The 25,883-nt window shown below is 45.1% G+C and overlaps 1 protein-coding gene across 1 annotated transcript; it reads right to left on the minus strand.

The window, feature by feature from the left end:
- Window positions 1–670: 670 nt before the first annotated feature.
- On the minus strand, window positions 671–25,840 carry PCP4L1 (Purkinje cell protein 4 like 1). Its single transcript, XM_032161185.2, has 3 exons — window positions 25,592–25,840; window positions 2,936–2,990; window positions 671–2,320 (listed from the first exon to the last, which is right to left on the minus strand). Exons 1-3 carry the CDS (start codon window positions 25,598–25,600, stop codon window positions 2,178–2,180), a joined length of 207 nt encoding a protein of 68 aa, XP_032017076.1. The 5' UTR covers window positions 25,601–25,840; the 3' UTR covers window positions 671–2,177.
- Window positions 25,841–25,883: the final 43 nt, after the last annotated feature.

Here is a 25,883-nt window from a genome sequence, read left to right on the forward strand (position 1 = left end):
CTTAAATCAAGAAGGGAAGGGTAAATATGAAGAAGTAAGGGGACTTAGAAATAGGAAGTAGAATGGTGGTTGCCAGAGGCTGGGAAGAGGGGAGATGGGGATTACTGTCTAAAGGATATAGGTGTAGAGTTTCAGCTTTACAAGATGGAAAGAGTTACAGAGATGGATAGCGATGATAGTTACACAGTATTATTGAATGTATTTGATGCTATTAAACTGTACACTTAAAAATGGTTAGGATGAAAAGTTTTGTTATGTGTATTTTACCACAACAAAAACAATTGAAAAGGAAAAAAGCCTGGGCACTGTGGCTCACACCTGTAACCCCAGCACTTTGGGAGGACGAGGCAGGCCGATCGCCTGAGGTTGGGAGTTCGAGACCAGCCTGACCAACATGGAGAAACCCTGTCTCTACTAAAAATAGAAAACTAGCCAGGCGCGGTGGCACATGCCTGTAATCCCAGCTACTCGGGAGGGTGAGGCAGGAGAATAGCTTGAATCTGGGAGGTGGAGGTTGCGGTGAGCCCAGACTGCACCTTGCACTCCAGCCTGGGCAACAAGAGCGAAACTCCATCTCAAAAAAAAAAAAAAAAAAAAAAAAAATCATTCTTTGCTCAATCTTTAAACATTTGGCTTCTGGTTTTAGCTTATAGAGGTAATTTCTCAGCAATTTAAGCTACTTGAAAGCTGTAATTTTATGTCATTAGTGGATTAAAATTTTAGTGTAACTAACAGTGGTGCTCTCTAGTGACCAGTCTTTTCCTTTCCTTGCATCTGATAAACAAGAGGGAGGGGAGGGGAGAATGTGGGATGAAGACAAAGCAAGAAGGAAATCTAGGATAGGTCATCTGGGAATCCAGAGCAAGGAAGACCAGGTTTGTTTTCAGAGGGATGTGTACCTTGTTTTCAGAGGGATGTGTACCCAGCACGCTCTCAGCTAGGAGGAGAAAGGAAAAATGAGCACTCTTGCAGGTGCACCCTGGGGGCGGCGACAGCAGCACAGAGACAATGTGAGTGGCAAATCAAGGTGAGGGCAAGGTCAGTAGCGGTGGGGGAAGGGAGGGTTGGCTTCAGTCTGAAAATTGCTCAGGTAGTGTTAGTTTCTTGTGCCACCACGCAATCAACGCAGTTGCTTCTCCACCCCACTCCCTGAGGCCAGCTCAGGCTCATAATCACATTCCTCCCAAGAAAAAACATTAGTAGAGGTTAAATGACCCCATTTGTGGGGTGGTTTATTGTTAAAATTATTAAACATGCTAAAATCACATGGAGTGGCTATTCCACTTTTGCCCTGACTCCATAGTGGGGCAAATGGGAACTACAGGAGTCATTTGGTTTGTGTGGCCTCTGGGGATGGCTAGACTTGGGGGGGGTGGTTAGAGGTGAGCAGGTTAGCAAAGCCCCAAGCATCCTTCATGTAGTACACTTTTCCCAGCAGTAAAAAATTTCAGAGATTTCCCCATTCTTCACTTTTCTTTCCTCCCTATATGTGCCCTACTTCTCATTCCCCTGCTTATGGCCCTGGAACCTCTTCTGCTTCTGCCCGTTATGGTCCTAGACTAGATGATGAGGGAGGCTTTTCCTTGACACTGCCATTCCAGTTTCCCTTCCTTGGAACTAATCTACTCAGCATGCACTATTGTGGTAAGCTGCTTGATTTAGGTCTGCCTAGGGGGAAAGGGAGGCTCCAGTCCCCACTGTGGCTTAGATCCTTGGAGGGGAAGTTGGAGTTGGTGCAGAAGGATCTGAAGGGGAAAAAAATGTTACCTAAAGTGTGAATGCTGTAACTAGCAGAACAGTGCCTATGTCCCACCCTCAGGCACCCTACTCTGAAGGCCTTCCCCTCCTTCCCACATTGTTCTTTCGGGAGATCTCTCAGCCTCGAAGCCTCTTGTTCAGCCCTACAGGGCAGGCATAGCTACTGATCAAAGAACCTTATTCCAAGAAGAAATTGTTCCACCCTTAGACAAGTGACTGCTGATTGAAGTCTTCATCTTCTCCACCTCTCTTGTGCCTCTACTTCTGTGATGGCTTGAGGGGGCCAGATACAAGAGCATATAAGGGTTGAACTTGCCCCAAGGAACGGCTAGAGGGACAAGGGATAAAGATACATGGGTGTGGAGAAGGGGAGAGAAGGGACCACGGTGAAGGTGAAGGTGAAGGGCAAGGCTGGCTATTCAGGAGCTGGGATCCTTTTTCCTTTTCTGAAATCGCCGGAACTTGCCCTGAATAGCAAGGGCAGCCTTCTCTGTTTCTGGTGCTGTCAGATCAATGTCAATCTCCTCCTCCTCCTCCACCTTCTTGACATTGCCAGCTTTTCCTGCAGATAGTTGGGAGACTCATTAATGAATTAATCTGACCTGCTCTAGACCCTTTCTCCAGGTCCCCAATGCAGTGGGTAATGTCCACCTTGTGCCAGACTCTGTGGGGTCCCCCAATTTTTGCTAGGATTATGAATGCCTGATAATCCCCCTAGAAGTCTAGGTCAAGGTACTTAGACTGGGAATTAGCTATAGTTACTTAGGGGAGCTCTGCTACTCTTGGACCAAACAACAAATGTCTTCTTTCATCACTTATTCATAAATCCTACAGTTCAAGTTCCAATGCACACTCACTTTCCTCAGCTTTCTCTCAATTTCTGATGGAGATAATGCTGGGACTTTTGATGAGTTTCTTTTTATCTTATACCTCTCTCCCCCAACACTCCAGACCCAGTTTCTAAAATCAAGGAGTAAATACTGATCGTTTACTTCCTAGGAAAAATAGAAGGAAGCCTATAGATATAGTACTATAGTTCCAAACTAGTCCTTTGTTTCACTTATCCACATTCTTATTCCTTTCATGTCTGACTTTAGGAAATTCCAGACTCACCCTACTTGTCTTCATGTCTCTACAGTCACCTGCTCTACAAACTGCCTAGCCCAACCCCACTCACCTTTTTCCTCTGGGCCAGCTGCCTGGTTGGTTGCTGGGGATGTTTTGGTATTAAGCTGGAAAAAATATTAGAATATCAGAATATTAGATATTCATGAAAGTGATTTGAAGGCGTCATCACCTTAGACCTCTTATATACTCTCAAACCCTCCTACTACCAGGTGCATTCCCTTAGTCTTTTGAAGAAGCAAGTCTTGAGATCAGAGACCAGAGGAAAAGTTATCAAAATTCATTCAGCAAAGATTTACTGATGCTAGAAAGTGTAGAGGACAAAACAGACAAAGAAATTCTGCCTTCATGGCCGGGCGCGGTGGCTCAAGCCTGTAATCCCAGCACTTTGGGAGGCCGAGGCGGGTGGATCACAAGGTCAGGAGATCGAGACCATCCTAGCTAACACGGTGAAACCCCGTCTCTACTAAAAATACAAAAAATTAGCCGGGCGTGGTGGCGGGCGCCTGTAGTCCCAGCTACTCGGGAGGCTGAGGCAGGAGAATGGCATGAACCCGGGAGGCGGAGCTTGCAGTGAGCCGAGATCGCGCCACTGCACTCCAGCCTGGGGGACAGAGAAAGACTCTGTCTCAAAAAAAAAAAAAAAAAGAAATTCTGCCTTCATGGAGCTTACATTCCAGTGTATATAGAGACAAATAAAGCACATAAAATGACTACTATGATGATAAGTGCTATGGAGAAAAGGCAGGGAAAGGAAATAGTAAGTACTGGGGTGGAAATGGAGGAATACAGTTTTACATAGAGTAGTCAGGAAAAGCCTCTCTGAAAAGCAGCATTTGACCAAATAGCTGAAGGAGATGAGGAAGTAAGGCTCATAGATATCTGGCAGGAGTTTTCAAGGGCTCTGGGTTGGAAGTGTGACTAGCCTGTTTGAGGAATAGCAGACCAGTGCAGTTGGAGTGGAGAGAGGAAAGAGGAAAGATTAATGGAGATGAGAACAGAGTTAACTGGGGGTGGAAGCAGATTATGTAGGGCTTTAGAAGTCTTTTTAAGGAGTTTGACTGTTACTACAAGTGAGATGAGAAGTTGCTGGAGACCTCTGATTTGCATAAAAGGGAAATGAGAAAGGACCTAGAAAAATCTGTTAAGAGGTTATTGCAGAAAACCAAGCAAGAGACAATGGTAGCTTGAATCAGCATGGTGGTGATGAAGATGGTAAATGGTTGGATTCTAGGTATATTTTCCAGCTATGACCAATATGATTTGTTGATTCGAAAAATGGCATTGTGAGAAAGAGAGGGGTCAAGGGTGATTCCAAATTTTGGCCTGATGATCTGAAAAAAATTGAGCTGCCATTTCCTGAGATGTAGAAAACAGGGAGAAGTAGGCCGGGCGCGGTGGCTCACGCTTGTAATCCCAGCACTTTGGGAGGCCGAGGCGGGCGGATCACGAGGTCAGGAGATCGAGACCACGGTGAAACCCCGTCTCTACTAAAAATACAAAAAATTAGCCGGGCGTGGTGGCGGGCGCCTGTAGTCCCAGCTACTCGGAGAGGCTGAGGCAGGAGAATGGCGTGAACCCGGGAGGCGGAGCTTGCAGTGAGCCGAGATTGCGCCACTGCACTCCAGCCTGGGCGACAGAGCGAGACTCCGTCCTAAAAAAAAAAAAAAAAAAAAAACACACAGGGAGAAGACGTTTTAGGGGGAGGATAAGGAGCTTATTTTTTAACAAATTTGAGATGGCTATTAATTATCCAAGAGAAGATGCTTTTATAAACAGCTGAATATTCAAGATGAGTTAAAGAGAAGGGCCTGGGCTACAGATGTCAATGAGGGAGCTATTGATATATGGATAGCATTTAAAGCCATGAGACTGAATGGGATCGCCAAGAAAGTGGGTTCAGATAGAGAAGAGGATAAAATCCTGAGGTATCCCAGTGATTAGAATTGTAGAAATTAAGAAAAATCAACAGGTTGGAGAAGAAGCCAGGTAGGAGAAAAGCCAAGAGATTACAGTAATGTGGAAGCCATGTGAAGAAAATATTTCAAGGAGTAGAGAATGACTATGTCTAATTCTGCAGGTAAGCCAAGTAAGATGAGAACTGGATTGACCATTGAGTTTTGCTATGGGGAGATCACTGGTGACACTGATAAGAGAAGTGTCCACGAAGGAGGGGAGCAAGGGGAGGGAATGATTGTAATGGGCTCAAGAGGGAAAAGGAAGAGAGGAATTGCAGCAGCAAATATAGAAGGAATTCCAAAAATGGGAACGGGGGTATAACTTTTGGCAGATATGAGGTCACAAGAAGATTTTATTTAAGAGGACATAAATTACAGAATGCTTGAGTTCTTATGGAAATGATCCAGTAGACAAGGAACAACTGTAGGAGAGAAAGAGGATCATTACTGGAATAGGAGAGAGGGGGTGAGATCTAGTGCATCAGTAGAGGGCTGGCCTTGAATAAGAGCTAGACTAGGATACCCACAGGAACTGGAGGAAAGGCAGAGCTTACAGGCCCAGGTGCAAGCGGGGGAACATTTGGAGGGTCTCTCTAACTGCTTCTATTTTTTGAAGAAAAATGTGTAACAAGGTCATCATCCAAGAGGAGGAGGGAAGAGGTATCAAAGAAAGGAAGGGAGAAATACTCACCTAGGCGAGTAGGAGAGTAAATGGACTAAGGAACAGTGATAGGATTGCTGGAGACATTAAGGCCCCTCATAAGGGAGGAGGTCATGAATTTGAAGTGAGACTAACCAGCTGATGTCTATGCTTTTTTCCAGGTTCCCTGCTCAGATGGAGAGTTAAACGTAATAGTAAGGTCAGATACAGTGGCATAAACCTGTAGTCTCAGCTACTTGGGAGGATCCCGTGAGCCCAGGAGTTCAAGACCAGCCTGGCAAGACATAGCAAGACCCTAGCTCTTTAAAAAAAAAATAGTAATTCCCCTTCCTCAAAATTATATTAATAAGGCTACTTCATCTGGACATTCATCAGTCTCAAGGTATGGTTCATCTGGAGACAGAGTCCCTCCTGCACTTGGTACCTTTGGAGTCTGTTTATTCACTTCACAATTTTAAGTACTTTATATTTAACAAAATACAAAAACTGGGTGCTTTCATAAATGTTTTCTCATCTAATTCTTGGAACAGCTTAGTGGAGTATTTAGTATTATCCCCCATTTTACAGATGCAAACCCTTGTTGAATGACTGGCAGACGTAAGGGTTCTGCTTTAAGAAACTGATAGAATCCAATTTATGTTCTGTAGATTATGCTGTTTCCATCTCACTTCAGTAAATACTTATCAAGCACTTACTTGTGTTCAGCACTGTTCTATACACTAAAGAGGTATAAAAGAAGCAAAAGATTTATTCAACAAATATGTCAGTGCCTAATCACATGGCAAGTATTGTTCTGGGTGTTGGACACACAGCAGTGAGCAAAAGAAAGTCCCTGCACTTATTCAACAAATACATCAGTTAGTGACAAATGCCATGAAAGAAAATAAAGCAGAGTAGTCTAGGAAAGTCTCTCTGAAGACTGACATTTGAGTAGAGGCTTTAATGACGATATAAGAACAAGCTATGTGAATGTGTGGGAAAAGATCCTCTGGGCAGATGAAACATCAAGTAGAAAGTCCCTGAAGCAGGTTTGTGCCTGTATGTTCAAGGAAGAGTAAAAAAATCATCATGGGCCAGATGCAGTGGCTCATGCCTGTAATCTCAGCACTTTGGGAGGCCAAGGTGGGCGGACTGCTTGAGTCCAGGAGTTCGAGACCAGCCTGGGCAACATGGTGAAACCCAATCTCTACAAAAACTACAAAAATTAATCAAGCATGGTGGCGTGCACTTGTGGTCCCAGCTACTCAGGAGGCTGAGATGGGAGGATCACTTGAGCCTGGAAGGCGGAGGTTGCAGTGAGCTGAGATTGTGCCACTGCACTCCAGCCTGAGCAACAAGAGTGAGGGAATGGGAAGGGGAAGAGGAAAGAGAAAGAAAGACCATCATGGCTGGAGCTATGTAAGGGATAGAATATAAGAAATGAGGTTAGGTAGATAGCCAGAATATGTGTCTTTGGAACAAGACAAAGAATTTAGATTTTTTTCTGAGCTGATGAAAAGGCATTATAGGTTTTGGGGCAGAGGAAAACATGGTCTGTCATGTTTTTAAAGGATTGTTCTGACAGATGGGTAGAAAAAAGACTACTGGCTGGGTGTGGTGGCTCATGCCTATAATCCCAACACTTTGGGAGGCTGAGATGGGAGGATCACTTGAGCCCAGGAGTTCATGACCAGCACAGGCAACACAGCGAGACCCCATCTCGAAAGGAAAAGGAAAGAAGGAAGGAAAGAAAGAAAGAAAATAGAGGTACAAGAAACCAGGGAAAACAGGAGGGTCTTGCAGTGGTACAAGCAAGATGATGGGGCCTGGACTAGGGCGGTAGTGATGGAGATAATACGAAACATTAAGACTTGAGACAAGTTTCATGGTAAAATAAGGTGGATCTGCCTGTATATTTTTCAGTACAGAGAGCTCTATCAAAGAGCCTTTCTTTAAAGGATGGCAGAGGAATTGGACATTAGCTGGAGATGAATGTGGGGTTATGGGAGGGCTTGGTAAGATGGGGGATTTTAAATGCTGATGGAAATGATTTAGTAAGGAAGAAAAAAACTGACGATACAGGAGAGGGGATAATTACCAGAGTGATGTCTTGAATAGGCACAAGGAAATAGATCGGGTGCATAAGCGGAGGGGTTGCCCTTCGATAAGAATACAGACAGTTTATCTACAATATAGGAATGAAGGAATAGATGCAGGAAAGGTGGCAGATGTAGAAATGTATAAAAGTTTTCTTCTGATTGTTTCCATTGTCTCAATGAAACACGAAAGACAGTTGTCAGCTGAGAGTGAAGAAGGCACGGAAGTATTAAATGTTTGAGGAAAGAGGAGAATGACTGAAAGGATTATCTAAGAAAGTAAGAGAGTGAGTGAGCTGGTGAGATATAGGATGAGGCAGGAGGATCACCTAAGCCCAGGGGTCTAAGACCAGCCTAGGCAGTACAACTAGACTCTAAAGATGTAGCAGGATTACCAGATAGCACAAAGGGCACATTGGGGGTTAATGGCTGTGAATTTAAGGTGAAACCAATCAAGATACTCTTCCTATCTTCCAGGCTAAGTGATTTTAGAGGAGATAAGGACCCAAATAATACTTATTGCTTATTATATATCAAACATTATCCTATTTAATCTTCTGAAATCTCTAAGAAGATGGCACCCTATTTTATAGTTGAGGAAAACAGGCTTAGAAAGATGTTGAGGAACTTGCCCAAGTCAAATCACGCAATAGAAAACAGTGAACCTGGCTTTGGAACCCAGGTAGACTGACTCCATACTCCTAGCCAACAGGCTGTACTGTCTCCATAAGACCAAATATTGTCATATGCTGATACAAATATGCTAATATGTTAACAATTACTGAATCTAAGTGGAAGACATGTGGATATGTACTGAACTATTTTTTCTTTCCTTAAGGAATTGCTTTAATTTCCTTTTTTGGAGTTTTCATTGATAGTGTTTAGAGACACCACTGATTTTTATATATTGATCTTGTATCCAACAACTTTGCTGAAATCATTTATTAACTCTAATTATTTGTTTGTTCGAGATGGGGTCTCACTATGCTGCCCAGGTTGGTCTCAAACTGGTGGGCTCAAGCAATTCTTCCTCCTCAGCTTCCTAAATAGCTGAGATAATAGGTGCAATGCCACTGCACCTGGCTTGAACTATTCTTTAAATTCTGGTAAATGGTTCCAATATAACATTACAGGGAAAGAAAATAATAATTTAGAACAAAAATTATTAAAAATGCTAATGCAATATTGTATTTGACATGGGCAAGTTTTTCAAACTCAGTTATAACTTTATATGGTCCAAATTTTGTGTAAGATAAATATGTGTTTATATTTATATGTATATTTTTTATATATATACACACATATATATACACACACACACACATACACACACACATTTTCCTTTTTTTTTTAAGAGATAAGTCTCGCTTTGTCACCCAGGCTGGAGTGCAGCGGCACAATCATGTCTCACTGCAGCCTTGATCTCCCAGGCTCCAGCGATCCTCCCACCTCAGCCTTGCAGGTAGCTGGGACTACAGGCACACCACTATACCTGGGTAATTTTTGTATTTTTTGTAGAGACTGGGTCTTGCTATGCTTCCCAGGCTGGTTTCAAACTCCTGGACTCAAGTAATCCTCCTGTCTCAGCCTCCCAAAGAGCTGGGATTACAGGCACAAGCCACTGCGCCAGGCCTATATATATTTTCATTTTAAAATCTGGAAGAACATACATGAAGGTGTTCCTGAAACCCTATGGAACTCCTGCTTGTTCCCCTTTGACCAAAAGAAAGACTCCATGAGAGGAAGGACTGTTCCTGAGACTTAGGAGACTGACCCAGTTGTTACTCTTTCTCTCCCCATAATCCCCCTGTGGTCAAATGTTTTTCTTTTCTTAATTTTGCACATAATCGATAAAATGTCCCAATAGTTACTGAGGTGACACCTTCCACAGGAATACTGTCATCACAAGAGGTTTTTCCACACTGTAAAAATATGACCTGGCCAGGCACAGTGGCTCACACCTGTAATCCCAGCACTTTGGGAGGCCGAAGTGGGCAGATCCTTTGAGGTCAGGAGTTCGAGACCAGCCTGGCCAACATGGCGAAACCCCATCTCTACTAAAAACACAAAATTAGCTGGGCGTGGTGGCAGGCAAATGTAATCCTAGCTACTGGGGAGGCTGGGGCAGGAGAACTACTTGAACCAGGGAGGTGGAGGTTGCAATGAGCTGAGATTGCACCACTGCACTCCAGCCTGGGTGACAGAGCAAGACTCTGTCTCAAAAAAAAACAAAAAAAAAAGTATGACCTAGATGGAGTATGCAGTTAATAGGATAACAGCAACTGTCCAGACAAGAGGATCATAGGTTAAGAGGCAAGTTCTATAGTCTCATGATCTCTGACTTCAAATCCTATGCTCTCTTTTGCCAATAAATCTCAGACTCTGATCCATGATTTAGCCATTATCCCTCTGTCTGACTCTAAACCTATTCCCTTAATCCATCAGATCTTTTCTCTCACCCCAATGCCTCCTCTTTGAAGGAAAATCTGGACTCTCATTCTAAATATCTTCCCTCAGGTGGCTGTTTCCTCTACATTCCTTCTCATATCAGCGGACCTTGAGAATAAGCAGGAATGTGTGTCAGGACTAAACCACCAGGCTGCCACTTTCCCTCTGCCCTGCCAGCTGCTTCCCTCCCAAGTCTCTCTGGAGATCACTGGCCCTGGAATAGAGCAGTGGCTCAGCTGCCATCTGGTCCCCCCATCCCCAGGGTTTCTAGCTCCATTTAGGTTAAATTTATGAGAGATAATAATCTAAAAGTGGGGGTCTCCACTTGGGAAACCAGAAAAGGATGCTGTAAGGAGAAGAAAACTCCTATTACTCACAATGCCCCTTGAAATCTCCCTTTTACCTTCTGCTGAAAGGGGTACAGGAGCTTTTACCTCTTGCCCCTCTTCCCTCTTTCTCTCTAGCCAGTTCTCAAAATAGCCACTCTAGACACTCTTCTGGATTTAGTTGTTTGTGATTTGCTGAGGTTAGGGGTGGGGGCAGTTAGATCACAAGTTGTCTGCTCCCACCCTCTGTGTGGTGCTCAGTCCTTTATTAGTCCCTGGTCTCTGCCTCAACCCTCCTGTTTATCTTTCAGAAAAGCAGCAATTTTAGATGAATTAAGGTCCTCTGGTATATGCATCTGCAAGCCATCAGACTAACCATACTTCACATAAACAAAGGAGGCATAGAGGTACACTCTGGGACCAGAGACCACATATTCTAGTGTTTCTCACAAAAACTCATACCTGAAGAGGAGTGAGGCCAAACTGCAAGAGCTGTAACAGGTCAGCATTTCTCAGCTCCTCATTCTAGCCAGGTATGGATCACAAACCTCTCAGGTGCTCTTCTACTCTTTTTTTGTTTTTTTTTTTTTTTGAGACGGAGTTTTGCTCTTGTCACCCAGGCTGGAGTGCCTAGCCTTCTACTCCTTTCGATACTGAGCTTTTCTGACCAGAAATAACAACAATGAAATGGTTTAGCAAATCCTTCCTTCTCCTTATAGGACCCAACTGGGGGAACTGGAAGAAATCAAGGATTTCAGAATGTTCCCTCGCTTTACTTTATGAACAATCATATATAATACACTATATGCCAGCTACTTTTCTAAGTACTTTATAAACACTAACACATTGAATGATTATAACAGCCCTATAAAATAGGTATAATTATCATTTCTATTTCACAGAGAAGGAAACTGAAGTCGAGAAGTTATCTTGCCCAAAGCCATAGAACAAACAAACCACAAAGCTAGGATTTGAACCCAGGCAGTCTGGCTCTAGAATCCATGCTCTTGATCATTATCCTACACTGTCTCTCAATCTCCAATCAAAAGTATGAGCATGTATGAGTATGTATGTGCATGCGTATACAATGCTATCTTCACATATACTCCAAAGGGAACTTGGGGAACAGGGTCTAGTCCTGCCATTATGGGGCAATTTTACATGTTATTAATAGTTGACAACCTGATCCTAGACCATGCCTATCACTCAGATTTCTGCTCTGCCAATTGATCTAATCACCCTGATTCTGGTTTTCATCTTAATGTTTGCTCAGTGGGCCTCCTGACACACAAGGCTGACTCCTGGAGGACAGCCATAGTTTACATTCTTTACTCACAGAGCCAGAACCCAGCCCTTCAGAGTCTGAGAATTCCATGTGTAGGATCATTCTACTGGCTTCCACTTCAAATGCCTCCCTCACTGTCATTCAAGCCTGTTATTCCAAGTTTCTAGTGAGCTTAGAGCTTGGTTCATTCAGCCTTGCTGCCCACACAGGACTGAATGGGATTTGGGGGGTTTTGTTTTTTTTGAAACAGGTTCTCACTCAAGCAATACTCCAGCCTCAGCCTCCTAAAGTGCTGGGATTACAGGTGTGAGCCACCCACACCCTCCCCAGCCAGGACTAAATGTTTCTCACTTCTCAATAGATACCAAACACTAATTAGCAACTGTGAGGCCCATCAACTCTTTCTTTTCCTTAATTTATTTTCCCTAGAGGGTTTTAGTTGCTTTCCTTACCTACCTGCCTATATTTCTTTTCTCCTTGCCTCTGAGCCTGATGCGTACCAATGTTCCATTCCATCATCTTGGTGATGCTGCCAATTCCGCATGAGTACTTTTTTGTTTCCTCTGCAGCTCAAAGTTGCAGATTCTCCCTTCCCATGGGGAAGAAGGAAAGAAGAGTCTTGTTGGCTTAAGGGTCTTTTTTTCTTTCGGCTTTGAGATTGCAGAGAGGAACATGACACAGTAACATTCTCCCTTTCCCTAATACTTTCCCCAGGAATACCTACCATTTTCATTTCCTCCCACTTCCAGGAAAGAGAAGCACCACACACTTGCCTATCTGCCTCCTCCCAGAGCATTTGTCAGATGATGTCTTGTCCTTCCATCTGAGCTCTAGATCCCATCACCCTTCTCCTCCTCAGGAATCTTGACAATCAGTTCCTTTTACTCTCTCATATATAAAGCTTCCCTCTCTTCTTAAGAAGTAAATAAATACATGACTTAGGATAAATAAATATATTTATCCTTAAATAAAAATAAATAAAAGCCTCCCTCAACCTGAATTTTTTTTCCAACTACCATTAGAGAGAAAAGAAGCAGGTCTAGGACAAAAGGAATTGTCAATATTGAGGAATACCAATTTTTCTTTTTTTTTTGAGACGGAGTTTCGCTTTTGTTGCCCAGGCTGGAGTGCAGTGGTGTGATCTCGGCTCACTGCAACCTCCGCCTCCAGGGTTCAAGCAATTCTCCTGCCTCAGCCTCCCAAGTAGCTGGGATTACAGGTGCCCACTACCACGCCTGGCTAATTTTTGTATTTTTAGTGGAGACAGGGTTTCACCATGTTGGCCAGGCTTGTCTCGAACTCCTGACCTCTTGATCCACCCGCCTCGGCTTCCCAAAGTGCTGGGATTACAGGTGTGAGCCACTGTGCCCAGCCCAGGAATACCAATGTTAAAAGTTTAGGGAAATGCTTTAAAAAAGAAAAAAAGAAATCAGGATATAGAAGAATTTGCTTAAAAAAAAAAAGGGATCACCCCGATCTGATCACTATATGTTATATGTATCAAAATATCACTCACTACGTACCCCCATGAATATGTACAATTAGGCAGGGCACGGTGGCTCACGCCTGTAATCCCAGCATTTTGGGAAGCCAAGGCAGGCAGATCACTTGAGGCCAAGAATTTGAGACCAGCCGGGGCAACATAGACTTTGTCTCTACTAAAAAAAAAAAAAAAAAAAAAGGTAGTCCAAGTGTGGTGGCGTGCACCTGTAGTCCCAGCTACTCGGGAGGCTGAGGTACAAGGATTCATCACTAGAACCCAGAGATCAAGGCTGCAGTGAGCTATGATCACGCCACTGCACTCTAGCCTGGGTGACAGAGCGAGAGCTTGTCTCAAAAAAGAAAAAATAAAAAAAGATCAGGCACAGTGGCTCACACTTGTCATCCCAGCACTTTGGGAGGCCAAAGCAGGCAGATCATGAGGTCAGGCATTGGAGACCAGCCTGGTCAACATGGTGAAACCCAGTCTCTACTAAAAATACAAAAATCAGCCAGGCGTTGTGGCATGTGCCTGTAGTCCCAGCTACTCGGGAAGCTGAGGCGGGAGAATTGCTTCAACTCTGGAGGCGGAGGTTGCAGTGAGCCAACATCGTGCCACTACACTCCAGCCTGGGTGACAGAGCAAGACTCTGTCTTGGGAGCGGGGGAAAAAAAAGAAACAAACTACAGACTAGAAGAAAATGTTTGCAAATCGGCCGGGCGTGGTGGCTCATGCTTGTAATCCCAGCACTTTGGGAGGCCGAGGCGGGCGGATCACGAGAGGCAGGAGAAGGCGAACCGGAGGCGGACTTGCATGACCAAGATTCCCACCTAGTCACAGACGAGACTCACTCAAAAAAGAAAATGTTTGCAAATCAAATATCTGATAAAAGGCTTGCATCCAGAATAAGTTTTGAAAGAACTTTTAAATCTCTATAATAAAAACACGGTTTTTTTAAATGGGCAAAATATTTGAACAGACATTTCACCAAAGAAGATACACGGATGACAAGCACATGAGAAGATATATAACATCATCGTCATTTGGGAAATGCAAATTAAAACCACAATGAGATATCACCACATACCTATTAAAAATTTTCTGTTTAGTGGCAATACCATGTAGAGGCAAAGATACAGAGCAACTGGAACTCTCATACATTGTTGGTGGGAATGCAAGATGGTACAGCTACTTTGGCATTTCTTAAGCGTACATTTACCATACCATCCAGCAATCCTATTCCTAGTTATTTATCCAAGAGAAATTAAAACTTACGTTCACACATACATTTGTAAATTAATATTTATAGCAGCTCTACTTGTAATTGCCAAAAACTGGAAACAACCTGAATTCAATGACTGGTGAGGCCCACTTTCCATCTGTAGATGGCCATCTTTTTGCTATATCCTCACATGGTAGAAGGGGAGAGGGATCTCTTTGGGTTTTTTTTTTTTTTTTTTTTTTTTGACGGAGTCTCCCTCTATCACCAGGCTGGAGTGCAGTGGCGCGATCTCAGCTCACTGCGACCTCCACCTCCTGGGTTCAAGCAATTCTCCTGCCTCAGCTGCCCAAGTAGCTGGGACTACAGGCGCATGCCACCATGCCCAGCTAAATTTTTTTGTATTTTTAGTAGAGATGGCGTTTCACCATGTTGGCCAGGATGGTCTCAATCTCTTGACCTTGTAATCCTCCCGCCTAAGCCTCCAAAGTACTGGGATTACAAGCATGAGCCACTGCGCCTAGCCTGGGGTCTTTTTTTTTTTTTTGAGCCTGGGGTCTCTTTTATAAGGGTACTAATCCCATTTATGAGGGCTCTGCCCTTATGACCTAATCACCTCCCAAAGGCCTCACTTCCTAGTATCATCATCTTGAGGGTTAGGATTTCAATATGTGGATTTTGGGGGTAAACAAACATTCAGACCATTGCACACCCAAACACAGTTGGCTCTGACATGAGCAATTTTAACAACCCAAGTGGTTACTGATGCTCTTAGGATAAAAAATGAAATTCTTTTTAATTTTTATTTTATTATATTTTTTGAGACAGAGTCTCTCTCTGTTGCCCAGGCTGGAGTACAGTGGCATGATCTCAGCTCACTGCAGCCTCTGCCTCCTGAGTTCAAGCAATTCTCCTGCCTTAGCCTCCCGAGTAGCTAGGATTACAGGCACGCACCACCATGCCTGGCTAATTTTTGTATTTTTAGTAGAAACCAGGTTTCACCATGTTGGCCAGGCTGGTCTTAAACTTCTGACCTCAGGTGATCCGCCCGCCTCAGCCTCCCAAAATGCTAGGATTATAGGCGTGAGCCACCACGCCCAGTCCTTATTATTTTTTTGAGACAGGGTCTTGCTCTGTTGCCCAGGCTGGAATGCAATAGTACAATCTCAGCTCACTGCAGCCTTGGCCTCCTGGGCTCAAGCAATCCTTGCACCTCAGCTTCCTGAGTAGCTGGGACCACAGCCACATACCACTACACCCGGCTAATATTTGTATTTTTTGTAGAGATGGGTTTTTGCCATGTTGCCCGGACTGGCCTCAAACTCCTGGGCTCAGGGAGTACTCCTGCCTCGGCCTCCCAAAGTGCTGGGATTATAGGTGTTAGCCACCACACTCAGCCCAAAATCCTTAATACGGCCTAAAAGGTTCTACATCATTCAGCCTCTGATTACCTCAATAACCTCATCTCTGGAACATACTATGTTCCTTCCCACCTCAGGACCTTGGCGTATGGTTCTCTTACCTCTGCCTCCTTTTTTTTTTTTGAGACGGAGTCTCGCTCTGTCACCCAGGCTGGAGTGCAGTGGCGCTATCTCGGCTCACTGCAAGCTCCGCCTCCCGGGTTCACGCCATTCTCCTGCCTCAGCCTCTCCGAGTAGCTGGGACTACAGGCGCCCGCCACCATGCCTGGCTAATTTTTTGTATTTTTAGTAGAGACAGGGTTTCACCGTGTTAGCCAGGATGGTCTCAATCTCCTGACCTCGTGATCCGCCCGTCTTGGCCTCCCAAAGTGCTGGGATTACAAGCGTGAGCCACCGCGCCCGGCCCCCTGCCTCCTTTTTGTATCATTAATTCCTATTGATCCTTTTTGATCCTTTACACATGATTTACACTAAGAGTTTTTTAAATAAACGAAGGGAGCTCTCTGTTTTATTTGCAACCTCATCTAAACTTCTGAAATCAAATTTGTTTTCAGACAGTTGAAGGCCTCCATTCTGTAGCCAGTTCAGAGGTTATGGAAAAGGGATTCAGAAGCCAGGTCATTGCTTTCCTTCACTTTAACATATGTGCCTGAAAGCTGAGAATGAAGGAAAGACCTTCTCGTGAAGTATATTTCATATTACCTGTACGTGTAGTACAGGTAATATGTCTTACCTCCCCTTCCCCACCCTCAGCACCCTGATAGATTTTATTTCCTTTGAAGCACAGTCCATGTTTTCCATTTGTTTATGTCTAGGCTACAATAACTACAACCCATGTCTTGTAATAGTAGGTACTTAATTGATATTTATGTGAATTAAAATTTGCTTAGGCCTTACCATCACATAGAGGATGAGGATAAAAGAAAAAAAATAAAATTCTGATAGGTTTCAAATTCCTGGAAGCAGCAATGTGGCACATTAGTCAGACAGATCTGGATTCATACCCTGGATCTGCATTGACTATGTTCAAATCTCAGTTCTGTCATTCCTAGCTGTGTGACATTGGGTAAATTACTTAGCTTTGCTGTGCTCAGATCTCTCATCTGTAGAAGAGAGATAACATCTATCTTGAAAGGTAAAAAGGCAGGGCATCGTGGCTCACGCCTGTAATCCCAGTGCTGACCAACATAGTGAAACCCCACCTCTACTAAAAATACAAAATTAGCCAGGCATGGTGGCGCATGCCTGTAATCCCAGCTATTTGGGAGGCTGAAGCAGGAGAATCACTTGAACCCGGGAAGTAGAGGTTGCAGTGAGCTGAGATCGCGCCATTGCACTCCTGGGCAACAAGAGCGAGACTCCGCCTCAAAAAAAAAAAGGTAAAAGGAACCAGAGAAAAATGTATGTAAAATACATAGCACATATTGCAATAAATAGTTATTATTCCAAAGTAACATAACCTGGGGTTGAATATAAGAATAGGTTTAGGTCAAGATGCTGAGGTATTTATTGCAGGGTTAAAATACTAGAATCAGAGAGTGGAGTTGCCACAGAGTAGTTCTTCTGTAAGTGGAACTGAAAGAGGAAAAGAATACCTGGGATTGCTCGAAGGGCCCTGGAGGCCTATTCTGCTACCATAGGAGTTTCATAAATGCTCTTTTTTTTTCCTCTAAACAAGCCCTAGAAATCACAATCTCCCTGTCTTCCCAATGTCTGTCCCCAAAAGTGCTGAGAATGGCTCTAAACCTCTGGGAACCCTGAGACATCTCTTTTTTAAAGTTATACACCACAGGGAGAAGGAGATTAGTGCTTAGGAGTAAACAAACTATACTCCTTGATTGAGTCCTTTCATCCACTTTTGTGTCATGAAAATGATTGTGTAAGTCTATTCCTTGCCTCACCAGATAGTATTGTCGGCCAGGTGCAGTGGCTCAAGCCTGTTATTCCAGCACTTTGGGAGGCCAAGGCAGGGGGATCACCTGAGGTCAGGAGTTTGAGAACAGCCTGGCCAACATGGTGAAACCCTGTCTCTACTAAAAATACAAAAATTAGCCGGGCATGGTGGCGGGCACCTGTAATCCCAGCTACTCAGGAGGCTGAGGTGGGAAAATTGCTTAAACCTGGGAGGCAGAGGTCACGGTGAGCCAACATCACACCACTGCACTCCACTCCAGCCTAGGCAAGACAGCCAGACTCTGTCTAAAAAAACAAAAACAAAAACAAAACATAGTATTGTGGTAGCAAGCACCTAGACATTCAAAACGGTAGCAACTTTGGTGCTGTTTTCCTGCTGCCACTACTGGGGAACAGATACCCTACAACTCTAGGCCCAATCTTCCCTGCTCCCTTCTTGGGCTGTGTTTCCTCCCTCCTTTGTGGCTTTCATCTTTAATAGCGTTGCCACAGCAACCATTGTCACAAGAAAAGGGAAGATATTGTCACCCCTTCTGCTCCAAGCAGTGAATTAGAACCTTGGAAAGGATAAACTATCCAGATTTCCCCATATTCCTCAGCCCACCGGGCTCTTTAAAGAGAGATCACAGGCTGTTAACAGCAGCAACAGACAGGAACAAGGATCACCTCATCATACCTAGACTACCTATACCTGTATTTGCATGACATAGCTTGGGTGCTGTGTAAATAAAAACACATTATAAACTCATTTTGGTACTTAATGCCAGAATACTTAGTTTAGATGAATACACACAGGAAGTCAGAATCCTGTCCTACAGTCCAAGGCAGAAAAACCTAAAAAGGGACTGAATCCTAAAAATCCTAAATACTAGCCTTTAAAAATCCCTTTCCTTGCCTTTGTATTGACATAAATCCTAGGCTTCCTAAGCTCCCTGCTTGTTCTAGAGGTGCAGGAAGTGAAGGGGGACAGGAGTTAGTGGATCTGCTTCCAAGTGGCGACAAAGAGGCTTTGCACCCTCCCACTCCACCCCTGGGACCCTTTTATCCCTTCTGACATATTCTCCTCCAATGTTAAATGAAGGTAACTGCTAAAAAACCTTATAGAGGCCTCTGGGATCCTCTAGTGCCCCTGGAAGACCCTAGACTGCTGTTTTTGGAGCACTGTTGGAACTGTTTCAATTCTTTCAGTGCAGCAACCAGCTGCAGTCCTTAAACAGCTTCAGAAAGACTTGCTCAAGGTCACCCTCAAGATAATAACAGAAAAAGAACTAGGAATCCTTACTGCAGATTCTACATACACACATCTCTCTCTTAATATATATACTATTTTCCCCAATGCCTTATATCTCAGATGCATCCTAAGACAAAAATAGAACCTAAACAGCCCTAGCTCCCAAGCCCCCTTGTCTGATTCTCCCCTCTTAGCCACCCCATCCCTGTTTCCTGGAATAGAAGTACCCCCAACTGGAGTCAGAGGCAGAATTCTTTGGCCATGCCAGCTCATGGTATGCAGTGAGTCAACAGCCCCAGCCTGTTCCCCCCAGCATGGGCTGCCACAGTTTAATGAGTGGTTATTTGTGGTGCTCTGCACACAGCTTAGAGCTGTGCCTTCACCCCACACTGAGGTTTAGGGAATGGGGGAGAGAGAGTAGTGCCAAAGCATCATTTATTACCATAATCTTCAATGTGCATCCCACCCATGGTGTTAATGTCCCAAAATAAACGTATTAATCCCCTCTGCAGCCTACAAAGCAAACACTCAGCTGGAGGGCTTTGTGTGGGAGGGAGGCAGCACCAAGGACAACAGAACGATAAATGCACCCCTTTTGCCTTGGTGGGGTACTGCGCATGCCTTCGGGAATAAGCCTGGAAGGAAACAGAAATCAAGCTTCAGTGAGGAGACTGTGACAAGGTCTAGATTTCTAGGTACCTGTTTATGGGCACCTTTCAGGGATGCAGATCTCTTAGAAAAGTGGTTTTGAGGTCAGCGTGGTGGCTTACACCCGTAATCCCAGCACTTTGGGAGGCCGGGGCAGGTGGATCACCTGAGGTCGGGAGTTTGAGACCAGCCTGGCCAACATGATGAAACCCAGTCTCTACTAAAAATACAAAAAAATTAGCTGGGCATGATGTTGGGTGCCTGTAATCCCACCTACTTGGGAGGCTGAGGCAGGAGAATCGCTTGAACCCGGGAGGTGAGGTTGCAGTGAGCCGAGATCATGCCACTGCACTCCAGCCTGGGCAACAAGAGCGAAACTGTCTCAAAAAAAAAAAAAAAAAAAAAGTGGTTTTGGATCTGCTCTGATTTCGCTTACTTTTATAACTAAAATAATTCCAACGCAAGTCAAGCCATTTTGAGCAGCAGGTCAGAGTATGGATTTAGAAAATCATGCACTCAGGATGCTTGAATCCCAGTAAGATTTCATCACTTACCTTGCCAGCCTAATGCATTCTTCTCATTCTTCTTTCCCCATCTTCTTGCTTTTTTTTTTTTTTTTTTTTTTTCCTGAGACAGGGTCGTGTTCTGTTGCCTAAGCTGGAGTGCAGTGGCACAATCACGGCTCACCGCAGCCTTGACTTCCTGGACTCAAGCAATCCTCCCACCTCAGCCTCCCAAATAGCTGGGACTACAGATGCACACCACCATATCTGACTAATTTTTTATTTTTTGTAAAGACAGGGTCTTGCTATGTTGCCCAGGCTAGTCTCAAACTCCTGGGCTGAAGCAATCCTCCCACCTCAGCCTCAGGCATGGTGGCTCATGCCTGTAATCCCAGCACTTTGGGAGGCCAAGACAGGTGGATCACTTGAGGCCAGGAGTTTGAGACCAGCCTGATCAACATAGTGAAACCTCGTCTCTACTAAAAAAAATACAAAAATTACCCAGGCCTGGTGGTATACGCCTGTAATCTCAGCTACTCGGGAGGCTGAGGCAGGAGAATCGCTTGAAGCCAGGAGGTGGAGATTGCAGTGAGCCAAAATGGCGCCACTGCACTCCAGCCTGGGCGAGAGAGTGAGACTCCATCTCAAAAAAAAAAAAAAGGAAAGAAAGTATTGAGGCCAAGCATAGTAGCTCATGCCTGTAATCCCAGCTGTTTGGGAGGCTGAGATGGGTGAACTGCTTGAGCTCAAGAGTTCGAGACCAGCATGGGCATCGTGGTGAAACCTGTCTCTATAAAAAATACAAAAAAAATTAACCAGGCATGGTGACATGTACCTGTGGTCCCAGCTACAAGGGATGCTGAGGTGGGAAGATTGCTTAAGTCCAGGAGCTTGAGGCTGCAGTGAGCCATGATCGTGCCACTGTACTCCAGCCTGGGTGACAGAGATACTGTCTCAAAAAAAAAAAAAAAAGTACTTGAAATATATTCATTAAAAGTTTGCGTGCTAATCAAATAATTCTGTGGCTCACCCCTGTAATCCCAGCACTTTGAGAGTCCAAAGTGGGCAGATCACTTGAGGTCAGGAGTTCGAGACCAGTCTGGCCAACATACTGAAACCCCATCTCTACTAAAAATACAAAAAATTAGCCTGGCGTGGTGGCGAGTGCCTGTAATCCCAGCTATCTGGGAGGCTGAGGCAGGAGAATTACATGAACCCCGGAGGTGGAGGTTGCAGTGAGCGGAGATCGCACCATTGCACTCCAGCCAGCCCTGGCAACAGTGCAAGACTCCAACTCAAAAAAAAAAAAAAAAAAATCTTGTATTTACTGAAGTAAAATGTTAAAGGAGTCCTGTGGAATGTTCTTTTGGAATGAGAAGTCAGAAGTACTGTGCCCTAGTCTTGGTTCTAGTACAGTGTAAACTTAGATAAGTTTTGGGCCCCAGTTTTCTCACCTGTAAAATGAGAATATTGGACCAGATGACCTTTAGCGTTCCTTAACAAATCTAAAATCGCATCACTAAAATGTTTTGATATTTTATTTGAGGTTTTCTTGGTGAAGGATATATCTTTCTATTTTGAAGAATTTTTTTGCAGAACTAAGTTTATTTTTCTCTATGATAAAATAGACTCATGAAAGACAATTTAGAAATATAGAAAAGTAAAAAGAAAATAGCGGGAGGCATTCATAGAACCACCACCTTGAAGAGACAATTATTCATCTTTCTTCATCCTCTCTGCCTGCAACTCTATCTCCACCACTTCCATCAGTTAAGACCCTCCATAGGTAGACGTGAAAGATGCATCAAGTTTGTGCATTTGGACTTCAGCCATATTACTTATGGCTCCCTGACCCTATAAAGACGACATTCTCAGAGCTAACAAATCACAGCTGTAGTTGAGAGAAAGAATCATCCATATTTCCAGGTCACAGGATGACAGTCATCCACTTTACCAGCCAGAGGCTCCTGCCTAAGCAGCTAAAACCAGCAACACAAATGGGAGACTAAGAAAGGGATGAGCAAGTTCTCATTTTCCTCACTCCAAGGCAGATGTTTCCAGAGGTAGAAGGCATTTCTTTCTTTTTTTTTTTTTTGAGATGGAGTCTCGCTCTGTTGCCCAGGCTGGAGTGCAGTGGCACGATCTCAGCTCACTGCAAGCTCCGCCTCCCGGGTTCACGCCGTTCTCCTGCCTCAGCCTCCCGAGTAGCTGGGACTACAGGCGCCTGCCACCACGCCTGGCTAATTTTTTGTATTTTTAGTAGAGAAGGGGTTTCACCATGTTAGCCAGGATGGTCTCGATCTCCTGACCTCATGATCCACCTGCCTCGGCCTCCCAAAGTGTTGGGATTACAGGCGTGAGCCACTGCGCCTGGCCGGTAGAAGGCATTTCAATAGCAGTAAGTGACTAGACTTTCTATTTTGTATATCCAATATAACCATAATAAAAGTAACATACCAATGAGAGAGATAAACTTGGATCTCCTCCAAGTCCACACCAGGTTCCCTAACAACTGGTTCACAGGAGACATAACAGAATAGTATCACTGTGACTGAACTTCCCTTGTTGGGAAGGTGGCAGATGCAGACAGATGTGCACAGGAAAGAGTGTGTGGATCTCCAAAGTGTTATATCCCATTCTCATTAGGTAAGAAGAGAGCAAACAGGATAATGAAGGAGCAACAGGTCTAAGCTCTCCCCTAAATGAGATTTCTAGCTGATCTGTCCCTTGCCCCAGCCCCTGCCAGCCAAAACACAGGACAGACACCATAAAGACTGTCACCAGTGGTCCATGACTCCCATTTCAGCAGAACGACTGCTGGGCCAAGGGATTCCCCCAGCCAGGCTCCTCGCAGATGAGAAATGCAACAGGATTACAAAAGAATCTGCAATTCTGCTTTAAGCAGGCAGCTACACTGTATGAAAAAGGATTATAGGAAAGAGCCCTCAGGGACTGAACACATCTCTCATTCCTATCCATCACTGAAACTAGGGAAAAGTTATTAAACCACAGGAGATAGAGTGTGATCCACAGCAATCAAGTCCTGCCTGCAGCTGTGAATGCAGACAAATTGGAGATGAGTCCCTGCAGCTCCTTCGTGCACGAATGCGCACACACACTCACAGGGAAATGCTCTATTGCAGTAATGAGTGACAGCAAAGAGCCACAAAGGCAAGGCAGAGCCAGAGATCCTCCCCAGCAGCCCCACCAGAACCCCTGCACTGTTGGTTGTTCTAGGTCTGGAGACTCCTCCTTGGTTTTGTTCTTCAGTTGAAATAGGAGTCTCTTAAAGACATCCCAAATTGTCTCATTTCATGCACTTTCTCTGAAGCAAGAAAATAAGCAGTTGGGGGAGGTGAAACTTACGTAAGATTCAAGGTACACAGGGCTTTCCTGGGCGGGGCTCTTTCGCCTGAAAGAGGAGCCCCATGGGGCTGGCCTGAGAGAAATGAAGCAGTTTGGAGTCTCCCTAGAGCTCTGGGCAACACTTCCACCTTTTACCATAGGTTTTACAAGAGGAAGAAAACAGGCTGGATCTCAGCCCCTAGAGAAGCAGAGACCCCTTTGTGACCTGATTCAGAGACAGCTGCTTCTGGATTTTATAAGTATTCATCCCTAAGACCAGGCTCAGCTCCGTATTAGGAGACAGCTTCTATGACTAAATTGCTAGTTAAAACCAGTTTGCTCTGATAGCCTAGGAGGCTGGGCAGACCTGGGTACACTGATAGTCTCCATCCATGGATCCTTCTCTCATCATTCTACTGAGCCCCTGATGAAGGCTAACCAAATTCAGCTGCTGAGTCAGGAGGGAGCAGACTTGGCTTTCTCCTCAAACACCAAATTGTTTCCTTTGCTACAAAACAGGCTTCTCATTCCACCAAATACTACCCTAAATGCCAGCCCCTGTAGTGTGTCCTACAAAGGGGCTGTGCACTTCCCCCAGAAAACACAGGCTAACCGCAAATCCTCACGTTGGCATAGCCTTCAGATCACAAACTCCCAGGGGATGGCTTGGATTACAACTTTCAGATTTAGAAATGCTCGGGGTGGGAGGAGTAGTATGAACCCTAGACCTCAGTGAAAAGAGGGCAAAGAAAACCTCTCTTCCCACATTAGAGCTGAAAGAGGAGGTTGATGCGTTTTTTTCTTTTCTTTCTGAAAGATTGCCATCATCAGAGTCATAACCAGCTGAGGGACTGGAAACCACTTTGGTTCATCTGCAGCCCCCAGACTAGCCGAATTTTCCAGGATAAAATTAGTGAACATGGCAACCAAGACAACACAGCAGTTGGCACTAATTAGCTCCCTGGGTGACAACTTTTGGTAGGAGTCAGTAGAGATCTTCATTTTTAGTATCTAAACTGGAACCCAGGCTCCAGGGTCCTATTCCTTCAGTAATCTAATGTCTTTGGGAATTCTTCTGTTAAATTTCTGTAATACTCTAATGGGAGAGGAAAAAAAAAGAAACAGAAAGATAATAGCTAATATAGATTGAGTGCCAGGTCCTATTTGAAGTATTTGGCATATATTATCTCATTTAATTATTACAACAACCAGTATTGTCCCCATTTTACAGATAAAAAATGAAACAAAGGTTTTGTACTTTGCCTAAGGCTACATCACAGGTAAGTAGCAGACCTACATACATATCTGACATATAGCAGAGGAGTTGGATTTAACACAATGACGTGGGTACTAGGAAAGAGGTTGCAGAGGGCAAGCTTGTGATGCCACTAACCAGACTGACTTCACCTGAGAAGGCTGATCCTTGTTTCTGGAGATGAGATTGTGCCTACAAATAGACAATAGGAGATGTCTTTCCAAAGTCTCTGCTTTGACCCCCCACTCCCCCACCCCATGAACAGTGTTCTTTGAAAACAGTAAATCAGTTAATGGACTGGGTCTGGCCACGATGAACACCACAGAGCCTGCCGGAAGACCTAGTTTGTAACAAGCACTGCAGAGGGAGGTCTATTCTTGAAGGGGAAATCTCCCCAGCAGCTGGCAGGGGCTTCTAAATACCGGAAAGCGTCCCTCCAACGTTCCTGACTGAATGAGTGGAGGGCAGGAACCTTTCTAAAAGGGGCATAGTGGCCCTCCCTGGGGGCCAGGGATGGAGTTCTTGTTAGATGCTACAGAAGGAATGTGAGTGCCTTACATCCCTAGGAGAGGACAGAAGCGAAGTAAGGGGGGTAAGGGGAGCCAGAATAACCTCGGGCAGTAAGACAGATGCAGGGGGCAGTATCCCGAGGGGATGACCTACCACCTGAGAGCTCAGCATCCCCACTTCCCGACTCTACAGCCGATTCCAGTTACCCCCAAAAGCGCCGTCCACAGTAGGGAGACTGAAAGCACCCCGTCTTCCAATCGTTTCCCAGCGCCCCGAGGTGGGAGCTTTCCTAGGAGGGCAGTGGGGCGCCCCTGGAGGGTTCTTCGCGGCTCCGGTCTGCCTCGCTCTCCCTCGCCTCCCTGGGATCCCGAGCCGCAGCACCCTCCCCGCCGCAGCCCTGCCGAGAGCGCCGGGGGCCGCGCCGCTCACCTCGCTCATCTCCGCAGCCGGACAAGGCGCGCGAGGCGCGGCACGCACAGGTGAGGCGAGGGGCCCTCGGGGCTCCGCGGGCGACAGCTGAGAGTTGCCGGGCTCTGCGGCAGGGGTTACGGCTGACCAGGGGCGGAGAGTTAGTGCGGAGAGCCACTGCTCTGGTGCTGGCACCCGGGATTCTCGGCGCCCAGCTCCGGCCAGGCGACCCCCTCCGACCCGTCCTGTCAGAGCCGATCAGCTCGCCGCCTCCGGTCCCACCTTTTATACTCAGCTCGGTACCCGCCTCCAG

Source organism: Hylobates moloch, unplaced genomic scaffold, assembly GCF_009828535.3.
Source record: "Hylobates moloch isolate HMO894 unplaced genomic scaffold, HMol_V3 SCAFFOLD_8, whole genome shotgun sequence".
NCBI classification, from domain to species: domain Eukaryota; kingdom Metazoa; phylum Chordata; class Mammalia; order Primates; family Hylobatidae; genus Hylobates; species Hylobates moloch.

Coding starts and splice junctions, on each gene's coding strand:
- PCP4L1 (XM_032161185.2), bottom strand. Junction 2,321..2,935: donor AGCTGGCCCAGAGGAAAAAG/GTGAGTGGGGTT, acceptor AACTATCTGCAG/GAAAAGCTGGCAATGTCAAG.